The sequence below is a fragment of the Momordica charantia genome (genome assembly GCF_013281855.1).
Source record: "Momordica charantia cultivar OHB3-1 chromosome 7 unlocalized genomic scaffold, Mcharantia_2.0 BLBB01000007.1, whole genome shotgun sequence".
Lineage (NCBI taxonomy): Eukaryota > Viridiplantae > Streptophyta > Magnoliopsida > Cucurbitales > Cucurbitaceae > Momordica > Momordica charantia.
The window spans coordinates 20,041,947-20,056,603 of record NW_028275165.1 but is presented as its reverse complement, the minus strand read 5'-3'; the positions used below and the strand labels follow the sequence as shown (position 1 = coordinate 20,056,603).

Below are 14,657 nucleotides of genomic sequence, written 5' to 3'. Positions count from 1 at the left end.
CATTTGTGAATAAATAATGCTCTATATAATGCAAAAATGTGTTTTAAAATATAGTAAACGATAATGCCGTTAAAATTGCCCACAATAAAATATAAACTCTAACCTGTCAATTTCATCGAGAGTTTAACTGCAGACTTAGATAATTATTGGAATTGTGTTCAATTTTCGTTAATGGACTCAAATAAATAAAATTTCTAAAAACTCACTAATTTAAATAGGTAAATAGGGGTGAAAATTGCTTCTGTTATCTCTAATAATATAATATATGTCAAGTTTATATTATATTCAAAATTAATTAAGATAGTTAAAATTTTAAGATTATATTATTGAGTGGAACTATAGTCCACGATATTTTGAATATTGTCAAAATATCAAAATTCGATATTTCAATGATATATATAGATATATTTGAACAAATAAGGAAAAAAAAGCTTTATAGGATGGGGGATTTTATAGGGAGTTCTCCCTTCCCCCTCCGTGTACCCAAGCGATGTGGGAATTGGGATGGATGGGGCACAGGGTTCCTTTTTTTTTTTTTTTTCCTTTTCTTTTCTTATTTCTTTCTTCTCCTTTATTTCATATAAATAATAATAATATTATTATTATTATTTAAATTCATTTATTTATTTAAATTTTTATTATTAATCTATTTATTTTTATTATATTATTAATTTTACACGTATTTTTATTTTCAAATCTAATTACAAATTTTCAAACCTATCTTTCAAATTCTAATAACTCAATTTAATCATCGTATCGATATGTTCAATTATGTAACTAATATTAGATTGGTTATAAATTATTAATAAAACATAAAATCAAATAACGTTGAACTTCAATTTAATAATTCAAATTATTTTCATCAATCTTTGTTATCTTGTTCCAACATTTCTATCGGCATCGACATTTTCATAAGTAAGTTACTCATATTTTTACATTTGATGGATAAAAAGTGATCAATTATAACTTAATTAAGCTACAATTAAAATTTTATTTACTAATTAAAATAATTTTTATTAATTTCCATAATTTTTTCCTAAATATCCATCGACATCAATATGTCCGTAAAATCAGGACCTCGACATTTTGAACCTTGGTTATAGCTGGCATAATATGCTTGTGTATTTTCTGTGGTACCCTCACCCTCCCCCATCCATGATATACATTATTTGTCTCGAGTATTTTCAATGTAATTTCACAATACTTTCTAGACAAATCAATAATCATAATACGATTCAATTGTTTCAAAAAAAATCATCAACTATAACAAAAGCATAATGTTTTCCATTTAGACTCGCAACTCTAGTAGGTCCGAATAGATCCATATGTAATAATTGCAAAGGCCTAGAAGTAGAAACCATTTTCTTTGCTTTATAGGATGACTTAGTTTGTTTACCCATTTGACATGCATCACAAACTTTGTCTTTTTCAAAATTTAATTTTGGAAGACCTCGAACAAGAGATTTCTTGAAAATATTTGAAATCAGATACATGCTAACATGACCTAATATTCTATGCCACAACCAAGAATCATCATGCATAGCAGACAAACATTTATTAACAACGGAGCAGTCATTCAATTCAATAGTATAAACATTTTTATCTCTATTTCCTACAAACAACTTTTGTCCATCACAAGCATTTTCAATTATGCAATTTTTATCATTAAATACTACTTTATAACCTTTATCACATAATTGACTAATACTTAAAAAGATCATGCTTTAAGCCATCAACAAGCAACACATTCTCAATCATAAATTTTGAACCATTACCTATGTTACCTTTGCCAATGATTTTACCTCTTTTATTATCGCCAAAGGTAACGTATCCTCCATCTTTCATTTCTAGGTGCGTGAATTTTGTGTGGTCTCCGGTCATGTGCTTTGAACATCCACTATCCAAGTACCACTTGTTCTTTATTGATCTCAAACATACCTAGAAGAAAGATGATACTCAAGATGTAACTTTAGGTACCCAAGCTTGTTTGGGTCCTTGAGGGTTAGTAAGCAAAAATTTAGGAATCCATCTCTTTTCATTTAATGCACCATTTTTCTTCAAGTTACAAGCATAAAGTTTATGACCAAGTTTTCCGCATGCATTGCAAACAGTAGTAGACATTGAAGTTTCTTTAACAAAGTAGTTTACAAATTTCTTCTATTTTTTATGAGGTTTATAGCCTAAGTCACTTTTATCAAAGATAGCTTGTTGTTTTCCCATCATGATGTCTAAGTTCTTTTTACCGTTTGTAAACTTCAAAAGAGTAGAAGATATATCTTTATTTTTTACTTCTAATAATTTATACTCCTCTTTTAAAACATGCAAATTTGACTTAGACATAACAAGATCTTTTCTAAACATCTCATTTTCTTTATTTATCCTATCATGCTCAACTAATAAATCATGGTTCTCATGAGCTAGCTTAGTATTCTTCTTTTTAAGAGCTAAATATTTGCTACCTAATTTTTCAAATTCTTCTTTAATCTCGTTGTAAGCATCCATAAGCTCATCAAAAGAAGGATTTTCAAAACATACCTCGTCGTCGTCATCTTCATCTCCAAAAGCCATGAAACAAAGATTAGCTACTTCCTCTCCATTTTCAGAATCACTTCCTTCATCACTTTCATCCCAAGTAGCTTTCATAGTCTTCTTGTTTCTCCTTGAAGATGATTTACGTAGTAGAGGGCATTCAGATCTTACATGTCCAGCCTTTTTGCACTCGTAGCAGATGATGACGTCTCTAGTGCTCTTTTCTCCTTTAGCATCTTGACTGTTGGTTTTCTTTGGAAAGTGCCTCTTCTTGAAATGCTTCTTGAACCTCTTGGATAGGTAGGCAAGTTCTTCCTCGTTTAGTTCTTCCTCACTTTCAGAAGCCCCTTGGAAGGATGTAGACTTTAATGCCAAGGTTTTCTTCTTTTTGACGTCCTCTTCCATATTACCTTTCATGATTATATCATGCGTCATGAGAGATCCAATGAGCTCCTCCAATGGAAGTTTTGAGAGATCCTTCGCTTCTTGAATTGCTGTCACTTTGGGTTCCCAACTTTTTGGTAGAGATATTAGAATCTTCCTCACATTCTCAGCTGTAGTATATTCCTTTCCTAAACCTTTCAAAGCATTAACAATATTGGTAAATCTAGTAAACATCTCAGTAATAGACTCGTTAGCATCCATTTTAAACAATTCATAATTATGAACAAGCATGCTAATTTTTGACTCTTTTACTTGATTTGTTCCTTCATGAGTTACTTCAAGCATATCTCATATTTCTTTAGCAGAGTTACATGCAGATACTCGATTCAATTCATCAGCACATAAAGCACAAAACAAACAATTCATGGCTTTAGCATTAATTGATATTTTTCTTTTATCATCATCATTAAACTCATTTTCATTTTTAGCTACATCTACATTCTCAACTTTCTTAATAGGAATAAAAGGACCTTTAGAAACAATTTCCCACAAGTTATAATCAATTGAAATCAAATAAATTATCATCCTAGTTTTCCACCAAGTATAATTATTTCCATCAAAAAGAGGTGGTCTAGTGGTAGAATGACCCTCACTAAATCCATTAACCCCAATGTTTGCCATAAGCTCAAACAATTAAGTTTTAAGAAAAGATTCAAAGAAAATAAATTTAGAATTAAGAAAGGTTAACTTTCAAAGATATTAAATTTCAAAATAATTTCAAAGATTTATTCCTAGACAAAATAAATTTCCAAGAGTGAAGAAAGAAAAATAGTTTTTAAAAGTCAATTTTTGAGGAAAATTAATTTCTAGTAAAATCGGCTCAAAAACTCAATTTAAACTCTTCTTCAATAATAAAGAAATTTACGGAAAAGAATAATAAATAGTATTAGAAAAAGATGGAATTTTCAGAAATCTTTTAAAAAAAAATGAGCTACCTGCTCTGATACCAATTGTAGGATCGAATGGCAACACTAGAGGGGGGTGAATAGGGTTGCTTACCACTTTTTGAAAATTAAAAATAAATTTAAAGTAATGAACAATTATGCAACCAATAAAAGAAGATTAACAAGAAGAGGAAACATTGAGCAAAATATTTAAGTAAACCTATATGCAATCTACCAAGATTCAAAGTAGGTAAATACTGAATTTAAAAGAGATAAGAGAAGAGAGTGGTGACACCGAGAAATTTTATAGTGGTTCGGAAATTCCTACTCCACTCCCCAAGACTCTTTCTTGGTTATTTTACTGCAGTGGCTCTCTTAATGGGTGAGAACCAAACCGATCGACCCTCTTTTTGTTCTAGGCTAAAGAAAAACCCAAAATCATTTTTACTGGTTCAGGATCCAACTAATTTACTTTTCTCACAACCCAAGGTGCACCCACACCTTAATACAAAACCCAATTTGAAAATATAGAATTCAAAAACAAAGTAGATTACACAAATTTTGCACCAAAGTAATGGCTAAAAATCCACACTCTAATGAATCTCTCACAAAAAAAATTGAGCAAGTTATGTGTAGGAGAGAATGAAGATTTTGCAAAAGTTGAGAGGAGAATTTGAAAACAAATGATTTTGATTTGATAGTTGGTGTGTAGAATGATGAAATTTGGTGGCTTTAAATAGAGTTTCTATGATAAATTTTGGCCATTGGATTTAGGGCAACAAAGGATGAATGGTATAGATTAAGATGTGAGATAAGGAAATGAAATGAAAACATAATTATGGTGATTAAAAGAAATTGGTGGAGATTGAGAAATCATTGAGATTGTGAGTGATTGAGGAGATTGAGAGTGATGAAGGAGATTGAGAGAAATTGGTGGAAATTGATTTGTGGAGATTGAAAGCGCCACATGTCATCTTCTCATTTGTTCGATTGTTGGATGTCACGTCAGCATAAGTATGTCCTCTTGATACCACATGTCAACTTCTAAGCGGTCCACTTGTCCATGTCACCCACCATGTAGGATTTGTCCACGTCACCCACTACGTAGAATTTTTCTCCTAACTTGTTTTGACCATAACTTCTTCGTTTAAACTCCGATTTGAATGATTTGACAGACATTTGTTTTGTCTTTTCGAGCTCTACAGTATGGACACTTTGAAACACTCAAATTGTTAGTTTATACTTTGTTTGTGATCATCAAAATATTTGGAGCCATAAAGCTAACAAAAGGCAGCGCGGTTTTTTGGTGTTTTTGCAGCAGTTTCAGAGGCGGCGGCTCGGGTGTTGGCAACACAGAAAGGGTAGATAGAGATCGATATTTTCGGGGTAATTTGTTCTCGATTATTCTGCGAGTTTTTTCATTCATGTTTCTAAGTATTATTGTGTTAAAATACTTAGAAGCCAGGGGCTTTTGTTGGGACCTCTAGGGGATATTATTTCCGAGGAGAGTTTTGTATCTAATTCTTTTAAAAATTATTAGTGAATTTAGACGTAGCCCTTAGTGGTGAACCAGTTTAATTTTGCTACGTCGTTTTGTTGTTCTTTACTGCTTTTCTTCCTATTTGCATATTTTTGGTTGTGTTGGATATTTTCTGTGGTAGGGAAATTATACAGGACCAATAATTTCCCAACACTCCTTCCTTAGCTGACTATAGGTCAAGATTGACCTTGCCGACAGCCTCCTGTACCAGAGCCGAGCACTCCCATTAGAGCTATCTGGAATGCTTGGTACTTGATGGCATCGAATGCTGCCTAGAAATCCATGAGGCCTTCGAAGACCTCCACATAATCTTTTGGGTTCTTAAACCCATCGTAAGGTTTTATAGCGAGCGTCTTGAATTTGGCAGGTATTGGTGCTTCTACGATGTCCGAGGTGAATGGAGATTCTCCCATCTCGCCATCATCGAACACACTTTCTTTCTTTTCGCACCTCTGCTTAAGAGCTTCGACCTGAGCATCGAACTTGCTTTTCATCAGATCGAACTCTTCCCTTGTGATAACTTCTTTAACTACAATCAGAGTATAACAAGATTGGGCCTTCGAGTTCGAGTTTTTCTACGAGCAAGAAGGAGAGACGTCCACACCTCGTAAGGCGGAGTTCTTCTTCTTGTTGTTGAGAAGAACTTTCCTCAGGTCGCCCTCTAGGCAACTGTAATAAGCCCCATCATTATCAATGGGTGCAGATCGTCATTCTCATGGTGTAGAGGAGGATCCCTGGTCTCGCCTTCGTAGTGCTGGTTCTCCCCATCCCTTTGGACCCGTGAATGAGTTCACGTGCGATTGGCTCGCATTAACTCATTATAAGTCTCTTCCATAGTCCGCACCTAAGTACGCATGTCATCGAGCTCATGTTGGAGGGTGGCAAAGTCCTCCAGATTTGCTGCTTGAGAAGACTTACGCGCCACTTTCTTAGATGTCTCACCTCGATTGCGGTGGGTCTTGCTCGGTCGTGGATGAGTCGGAGGAAGGGACGGATTCACGTTGCGAGTTGACCTGCGGGGTTGATCGATCCCACGATTCCCCTGAACCTAATCCCCAACAGCCTTAGCATTCACTTCATGCTTTGGGCCATTGTCGTCATTCAGGACTCGGCGACTGGGATGGCTAGGTATTTCAGCGGAGTTCGTTGGTTGAACCATCTCCGATACTTGATGATGGGAATGACTTGAAGTGTCATTCCCCACAGACGGACCAAATGTTTATGTAAGAAAATGAATGAGGTCAAACCTTAGTCAAGGTCAAACCGAGACTCGCTGACTCATTGCACAATGGATAGACCTGCACAAGAGGGCAAAATCTTTGACATTCAAGTCAATAAACAGTTCAGACTTAATAGTAAGTTCGAGGAGAAATTTGATATTTGGGATAAGAATGAAGCTCTCTATTTATAGGTGCGGGGTCCAGATCTCACGACCGGCGGTTACCCTTTTCATATTATAGGTTGAACCTGTCGGGTTGTTAAAGATCCCACATTGAAAAGAGAAGAGACTTAACAATGGTTTATAATAGACATGGGCTACTCCTCTCATTGCCAATTGGTTTTGAGATGGAACCCCATGAATATTGGTACGGGTCGTACATATCGGACCGCCTAATAATTATATTGGTCAAGAAAATGGCTAAGTCCCTCACCTCGAAAACAATTTCCTTTCCCAAACCGTTCCTATGTTAGATTTTTTTTCCCTTTTTTAGTTATCATTTATCTTGTAAATTGTGTGGTGTATATTTTGTTTTCAATTATTGTTCATATAGTTTTTTTGTTTTTTTTTAAGTACATTATTGTTGATATAGTTACCTATGCAACATTATGCTAATTTTAAAACTCATAGGCGAAAGTATAAAAATTACGAATAAAACATGGTGCATCCTAAATTTATGTTTTTGAAGTTAAAAAAATGTGTGGTTTACATGTATCTAAATTTTAATTTTGTTAATATAAAAAATAGTTAAAATTTTCTTTGGTTTAATATAATAAATGGTTAAGAACCAAAAACACAAAGTTGTAATAACTTAAAAAGAAAAAAAGTAACATGGATGAATTTTTAAAAATGCGAAAACAATAAGAAATCTACAAAAATCCATATTTGTATTTTAGTTTACATCCTTAAAAGATATTTACAAAGTCAAAACGAGTTCCGTCACAGAACCGCTATCCATCTTTCCACCCACCGAGTCAACTCACTGAACGCGCCGCCTCAATCTCCTCCTTCTCAAGATCCCGTTCCTCCGTGGCGTTTTCCGACGGAGAAACTCCGTCCCGTTTATCCCTACAGAGGATTCTCTTGAACGACAACGACTTCACGAAATTCGCCGTTGTCCTAGAGGTGCCGTGAACCGACATGTCGTCAATTTGCCGTAGTCCTTCCTCAGATATCGACTCCTCGGACGACGCTACCACCAGCTCCACCAATGACGGCAACTCAGACGGAGAAGGACAACCCGGTTCTTCTCCGCTTCTGGTAGATCCAGAACTCGGACCCGGTTCGGGTATATCCGGGTCATGAATAGATACGGATACGTCGGGCGGATTATCCGACCCGGTTTCCGGTTGCACTTCGGATCTACAAAGCGGGCAGGTCACGTGCGAATAAAACCACATATCTATACAGCCCACGTGAAAACTGTGTTTACATTTGGGGATAATACGCCCGATTTCGTTCTCTTCAAACTCCGACAAGCAAACCGCGCAACAAATCGGATCCGGGTCGGGCTTCGCTGAATGAACGAAAACGGGTAGGGATTTGAGAATCGACTGCGGCAAACCACGCGACGGAGCGGCGGCGGCGGCGGCGTGTCGGGGCTCAGCGGTAAATACAAAGTGCGCGCGGCGGTGGCGGCGGCGGCGGGGGGCTTGCCGGCGGTTGGAGGAGAGGAGGTATAATCGGACGTAGAGGTGGAGACAAATCATGAGGATAACGACAAACAACAGTACAATAATTGCGCCGAGCATAATTTTGCCGCTGAGAGCGTAGCGTTTGTACGACGGAGGAGAAAAGAATCCGTCATCATCGTCGTCGGCCATTGAAGAGCAGAGTTCCTCCGGCGTAATTGGGGCCGGAGCGAGAGAAAATAAAGAGGAAATTTATGAATTTTGAGAAGGGAAAAAAAAAGGAAATAATAAATTTGTCAGAAGGACGAAGGAAAATGGGAAGGAAACTTCGCAGTGGTTTCGCTCCGACCTTGCTTGTTTTTGGGCGTCTTCTGTATGTAGGTCAAGCAGATTTAAATTACAGTTGAATTATTTTAATCTCTGGCCCTATTTAATATTATTTTCCACTTTTTTTCTTTTTTAATATTGTAACAATTATTTGAATTTACTGGTGAAGTGGATTTGGCAGTAGTGGTGTAGGCAAAACAAACTATATTGACTAATACTTTTAAAATAATTTTTAAGTAAAATATTTTTTTTTATTTTAGCTGATAAATTAATAATTTATTCTGATTAATTTTTTTTTCATGTCGATCTCTTGATTTACGACAGGAAAGGCGAAAATAATCTGATTTTGGAAATGAATTAAATAATTGAGTTGTATTGGGATCTGGAAAATAGAACCATTGCAATAGACTATGGACCCTTCTGTTTTGGACAAATTTTTATGGAAAAAATATTATTTGATTAGAAAATTATAATACCATGAATCTGGATTTCTTGTCTTATGCTACTTTTCCTTTTAAAAAATAATCAAACTATATTTGATAGTTGGGAAAATTTGGATAGAAAAGGCATTAGCAGATGGTTGGAACGTACCTTCCGTAGGCCCACAAATTTGGGCTGGGGTATCACTTCCTGGACCCACTTGATTTGTCAAAAGTTTTGGATCTCTGTCCAATAACGCATTCTTCCGCTGTTGTAAATTTGTTTAAATTCAACCGTTAGATTAGATGGGTGGAGATCTTAACTTTTCTAGTTTATAATATAGCCGTTAATATTAATTAATCGAAATAGGAAGTCTAGAATTTCTAGGTGAAAGGTAGGTACAACGAGATATTTTATATCTTCTCTGTTATCGGCAGGTGTTGGAAATGTAAAAAATGGTTTATCAGATTATTTTTTTTTGTCCCACATGGATAGTCGGTGAAATGATTTATAATGAAAGGCACTTAAATGCGCTTGCAAAAGATGTTTGAGGTAAATCCAAACAATCTTCCCACATGGGCACCGCTCCGGTAGGACTCGAGAGGAAATAGAATGACAATATGAAGCAAACACGATTCAAGACATCAAAAATATGTCTCTTCTTTTATTTTAAACAAGTTTGTAGAGAAACAAATAGGATCGAATATCATATGACTTAGAGAATATGGCTAGAGAATCTCTTATTTGATGAAATTGTTACTTCTCTTTAGTCCTAATGTTAATTCTAACCAACAAAGTTTTCCCTTTCTTAATTCATCTTAGATTAACAAAATTATATATAAAAAAAATTAAAGTTATAATACTTTCCCTCGAGTCTACTTAATCAATCCATTTTTCAAAGTAATACTCAAAGCAACGTGATAGAATTAAATGATGGAGCAAGCATACTTGTTCAAGATATCTAAATCTGAAATCTAAAGATGCAAAATCATTTTAATGTTAGTGTTCAACAATACACAAAAGGATATGTTGAGCTTATGGAACTCTTTAATTTAAAAACCTACATTTAACATGAAAATATGAATATAGCTTAATAGTCAGCCGTAAAGTATTGCCATCAAATTTATTTATGGTTAAAAAACATAGTTGGTCTCTAGACTTTAATTAAAATAACGATTTAGTCCCTTAACTTTCAAAACTAATAATTTAATCCATGTACTTTAGAATTGGTTACAATTTAGCCCCGTCCTTAAAAAATTAGGTTAAGATTTAATAGAAATCTGATGTGGCTGCTTACTAGGATTCACTTGTACAAATTAAAGAGTTATTTATATAGAATTATAGGTCGGTTTGGGTCGATTCAATTTGAATCGGTTTAGGGCTTCAAATAAAATAAATAAAATCTCTAATTATCGGATAAAATCTCTAATCCTTCTTCAATTTTGTCACCAATTTTTGCCGCGGGATAGAACTCAAGTTTCACGGTGCATAATTTGGAACGACGTGACAATTAATGTAGTAGTTTTTCTAGATTAAGTCTAAAAAAAAGAAATTATAGAAGAAATTATTGTACTAGGTCAAGTGGGTAGATAATAGATAAGCACACAAAAGAGAAATAACAAAATTGACTAGAGAATTGAGAGAAGCTTCAATATTAAATGTCACATTGTTTTAGATTCAGGTCAAAACTTTTAGGAGTATTTTTTAAACCTAAGTAAAAAAAAAAAAATCTAAAATCTAAATTTTTTTTTATTATTATTATTTAAAGTCTAACGAACGTTTAGCTATTTTTCATTTTTACCGTGTAAATGGAGACAACCCACACTTATTTGGGCTTGTGATTTTGGTCTGGGTCTATCCTTTTAGGTTGGGCTTGGGCCACTTCTGACTTTTTGAAATGGGCCCAGGCCCATCTTGTTCTTACGCCATTGTTTACCAGAAATTCAAACCTCACTTTCACTTCACGAGCTTCCCTCTCCGCTGAATATGGCGGGTACGTACGGCTCCGCCGTTTCCTTCTCCATTCCTCGCAACCAATTCGCCATCTACAGAACCAAACCGCTGCTTTTAGTTTCAGCTTCCATTTCCCCTTCATCTCCTTCGAAGCTCACACGAAGGAAAAATCATCTGCGCATCAAAATTCTCAAAACCCTAACTAAACCTTCCCCGTTCACTGTCACTCCCATCCTTCCCAATCTTCCTCCGACCGACTCCGCACTCCAAATCGAATCGTCGGAAATCTCAGGACCTGCCGGCGTTGAGACCGAGGTTTCATCTCCGGCGGAATGTTGCCCTTCCTCCACAACCGTGGACGGTGAATCTCGACTCTCCGAGGGCTCCAACACTGCCTCGTTGCTTAATTTTGATGTTGCGAACTTCTCTTGGGGAAGTTTTCTCAGGTTTGGTGTTTACTTTCTCGCTATTTTTGCGTTTCAGACTATCTGTACTGTGTGGGTTTTAGGATATGGTAATTCAATTAAGGAAGATAATAATTCAGACGAAGGCTCGAGTCTTAAGAGCAAAAGCCGAAGAGAAGTGTTGCTGAATGGAAATGAGAGAATCGTCCATGGAAATTTCGGATCCAAAGCGAGCAAATTGGTTTATTTGGAGGAGTCGAAAATGAGGGAAAAAATTGAAGAGATTAGGTCAATGGCTAGGGAAGCAAGGAAGGAGGAGAAAAGTAAAATCTCTGATGATTTTGGGAACGATGGCACGGAGGATAGAAATGTAATTTCCAGGGCTAAGATTGGCATTGAGAAAGAGGTTGATTCACGACTTGTTAAGTTACAGAAGAGGCTAAATTCCACCAGAGAAAGGATACCGGAGTCACCGGTAAGCTATTTGCTCAAGTCTGATAATGTTGATGAAGAGGTTGAAAGGGATGATTTGAATGGTGAAGAGCAAAATAAAAGTCTAATATTCAAGAAAAAGTTAAAATACAGAAACTCTTCAGGTGATAGAATGAAGAAGCCTAAGGGGTTTCAAGGTTTTGTATCGAACGGGAAGAAGGGTGGCTCAAATAGTAAGGGTACAACAACTAGAGATGCAAAATTTAATGATGATAATGTGGGAGTGAAGGATGCAGAAAAGCGGGTAGATAAGGAAATCAAAGAAAGCGTTTCGGCAATGTTCAACGATGAATCGGTTTTGCAACCACGAAGTGATAGAAAGACTTCAGAAACCAAAATAAAGGGTTTGAAGAACAAACCAAATAATGGTAATGTCTCTAAATTACATGACATTTGTTTGGTTTAAAGTTTAAAGCTGGTTGTTTGCAATCATTAATCATTTTTTACCATGTTGGTACAATAGTTTCTTCTTCTCAACTTTTGATTATACTTGTTCAGAACTTATTTTTTCTATTCCTTTGTCGTAAGAAATAATTATGGTTTGTTTCTTAAGTTTTTAGGTGTCTTTCAGGAGACTTCTTCCGCTGAGAAATCAAAGTCACAGAATTCAAGAGATTTAGGGGTGAAAATGCCTCCTTCAGTGGGTCAAAACGACAGTTTTGCTGGAAAGAAATCTAAGGCACACGAAGGTAGAAGCAAACAATCAAATAAGGAAGCTGATTTATGGTGGTTGAATCTTCCTTACGTTCTTGTAAGTAAAAAAAAACTTTGTTGTATATACTTATTTTCTTCTCAATGGCATGGTTTTATTTATGAAGACACTACAAAAGTGACATATGGATGTTGGTATTCGTTCCCTATACCGAGATAATGCAAGGTTAGTTAATATTGTAGTTATTAGTTGAGATTATTTATGAGAGATAACACGAGGTTAGTTAATATTGTAGTTATTTGTTGAGATTATGTATGAGTATTTCAAATATTTAGACCCTGTTTGATGACCATTTTGTATTTTGTTTTCTATTTTGGAAAATTTTGCTTGTTCGCTCACAATTTTTCTTTAGTTTATTTTCATTTTTTTCTAAAAATTTGAATGTCATATTTCAAAAACAAAAACAAGATTCTTGAGAACTATTTTTCTTAGTTTTCAAAATTTAGCCTCGTAGATAGCAAAAGATAAAAATACATGAACGGAAATAGTGTTTACAAGCTTAATTTTAAAAAACATAAAACCAAAAACAAAATGATTATTAAATGGGACCTTAAATTTTATTCAACTGATATTGTATCAACTTGTTCTATCTAAAAATGAATTTAGTTGAAGGGCTCCAATGTTAGATAGAAGGGATTTTCAGTCCTTGGTAATGATTATCACTGGTTTTGGCGGAGTTGTAAAATGATCTACATTGACACTCTACTGTGGTTTTTGTGGCTGTTTTTTCGTATTTTGTATTCGTCTTGCTTGATTCAAGATATGAAGTTTGGTTATGGAAAAGGTTTGATGGGTCTCGAAAGAAATAATGCTAATTATTGAGTTGTGTTCTTCTGAGTAAATTAAATGCTTCAAAACAATGGAAATGTAGGTCAAACTTATTGGAAGTGATTTTCGAAATCTCCATATTTAAATTGTTGTTCTCTTAGTTCGAAGCTTGAAGTGCAGAAAGTTGTTTTTGAACACCATAATCTCTTTTTAACCTCAAAATGTATTACATGACAGGTTATTTTTATGCATCGAGGTTCCGATGATGAAGAACTAGATGGACTTTTCACCTTAAAGATTCCTTCCAAGTCACGAGACACTGGAGAATCTACATATACGGTTGCTTTTGAAGACCGAGCTGATGCCAATAACTTTTGTTATCTACTAGAATCATTTTTTGAAGAGCTCGGAAATTTCACAGCGGACATTGTTCCTCTAGCTACAAAAGTAAGAATTCTTTCTTCAATAGCATGATATCTAGTTTCTCTTGCATTACAAATTTTCATGTAAATAGAATCACTTCATACAATAAGTATATATGGATAGAGCAAAGATTTGAGAAATTCAGTCACAGAATGATTAGGTGTAAGCAATGAGAACATTTTCTTACTTCAATCATCCTGTCAAAGTGAGCTTGTGGTTTGTTATTAGTTCATCAACAACATGTAAAAGTTATAACACGATGAACATGAAGAAAGGCTTAACATCCTTGTATGGCGATTTTGTAGGAGCTCGAGAAAGTCAATACAAATAAGATTATTGTTGTGAAGAAGGGTCAGCTGCAACTCTATGTCGGGCAACCGTTCGCTGATGTCGAGATGGCTTTGCATGCTTTGGTCGAGCGAAATGAGAATGTCATTTCCCTACATCCCATATAGGAACCAGATACACAGAAAAACGTTCAAATACCGCACTCGATCCCTCGCAAATACAGCCATCAAACCAAAGATGGAGTTCATCGTGCAGATGGAACCACCATCTACCTGGATTTCACGATGATTTTGAAATTCATTGGAGGAAATTCATGAGCATCTTTTAGAAGTTTTCTGATTTAGTCAAGTCGAGTGAGTCAAATTTACCACAGAATTGAATTTCACTCCCACCCCAGATGGTTTTGTTTTATTGTATCATGTTCAACATGTTTGAAATTTTGGTCAGTTAGATGAAGAAGATAGATGGTGAAACATTATTCTTAAATTAAATAAAAATATTTTCTTCATTCATTTCAAAATCTTATTAAAATTTTTGCCAAGACTCGAGATACATCATTGGAGTTCCACTTTTTAATAAATGTAATATTCTTTAAAAAAAAATGGTAGTTGTGAAATTATTTA

General features: G+C 35.1%; 3 protein-coding genes across 3 annotated transcripts; 1 reads left to right on the top strand and 2 right to left on the bottom strand.

Annotated features, from left to right (window-relative positions):
* Positions 1 to 1,701: 1,701 nt before the first annotated feature.
* On the bottom strand, positions 1,702 to 3,174 carry LOC148210511 (uncharacterized). The gene is made up of 2 exons (XM_088126332.1): positions 2,536 to 3,174; positions 1,702 to 1,938 (listed from the first exon to the last, which is right to left on the bottom strand). The coding sequence occupies exons 1-2, from the start codon at positions 3,172 to 3,174 to the stop codon at positions 1,702 to 1,704; spliced, it is 876 nt and encodes a 291-aa protein (XP_087982458.1).
* Positions 3,175 to 7,408: 4,234 nt separating this feature from the next.
* LOC111009784 (RING-H2 finger protein ATL2) lies at positions 7,409 to 8,648 on the bottom strand. The gene has a single exon (XM_022282992.2). It carries the CDS (start codon positions 8,437 to 8,439, stop codon positions 7,591 to 7,593), a length of 849 nt encoding a protein of 282 aa, XP_022138684.1. The 5' UTR covers positions 8,440 to 8,648; the 3' UTR covers positions 7,409 to 7,590.
* A 2,300-nt stretch (positions 8,649 to 10,948) lies between these two features.
* On the top strand, positions 10,949 to 14,546 carry LOC111009728 (ABC subfamily C protein). Its single transcript, XM_022282920.2, has 4 exons — positions 10,949 to 12,211; positions 12,404 to 12,594; positions 13,561 to 13,770; positions 14,052 to 14,546. The coding sequence occupies exons 1-4, from the start codon at positions 10,981 to 10,983 to the stop codon at positions 14,199 to 14,201; spliced, it is 1,782 nt and encodes a 593-aa protein (XP_022138612.1). The 5' UTR covers positions 10,949 to 10,980; the 3' UTR covers positions 14,202 to 14,546.
* Positions 14,547 to 14,657: the final 111 nt, after the last annotated feature.

Bases quoted from the DNA above. Each gene is read 5' to 3' on its own strand.
- LOC148210511 (XM_088126332.1), bottom strand. From the start codon at position 3,174: ATGGATGCTAACGAGTCTATTACTGAGATGTTTACTAGATTTACCAAT. The intron at 1,939-2,535 runs GTATGTTTTGAA...TCTTTCTTCTAG, and splicing joins ATGAAGATGACGACGACGAG to GTATGTTTGAGATCAATAAA.
- LOC111009784 (XM_022282992.2), bottom strand. From the start codon at position 8,439: ATGGCCGACGACGATGATGACGGATTCTTTTCTCCTCCGTCGTACAAA.
- LOC111009728 (XM_022282920.2), top strand. From the start codon at position 10,981: ATGGCGGGTACGTACGGCTCCGCCGTTTCCTTCTCCATTCCTCGCAAC. The intron at 12,595-13,560 runs GTAAGTAAAAAA...ATTACATGACAG, and splicing joins TGAATCTTCCTTACGTTCTT to GTTATTTTTATGCATCGAGG. The intron at 13,771-14,051 runs GTAAGAATTCTT...GCGATTTTGTAG, and splicing joins TTGTTCCTCTAGCTACAAAA to GAGCTCGAGAAAGTCAATAC.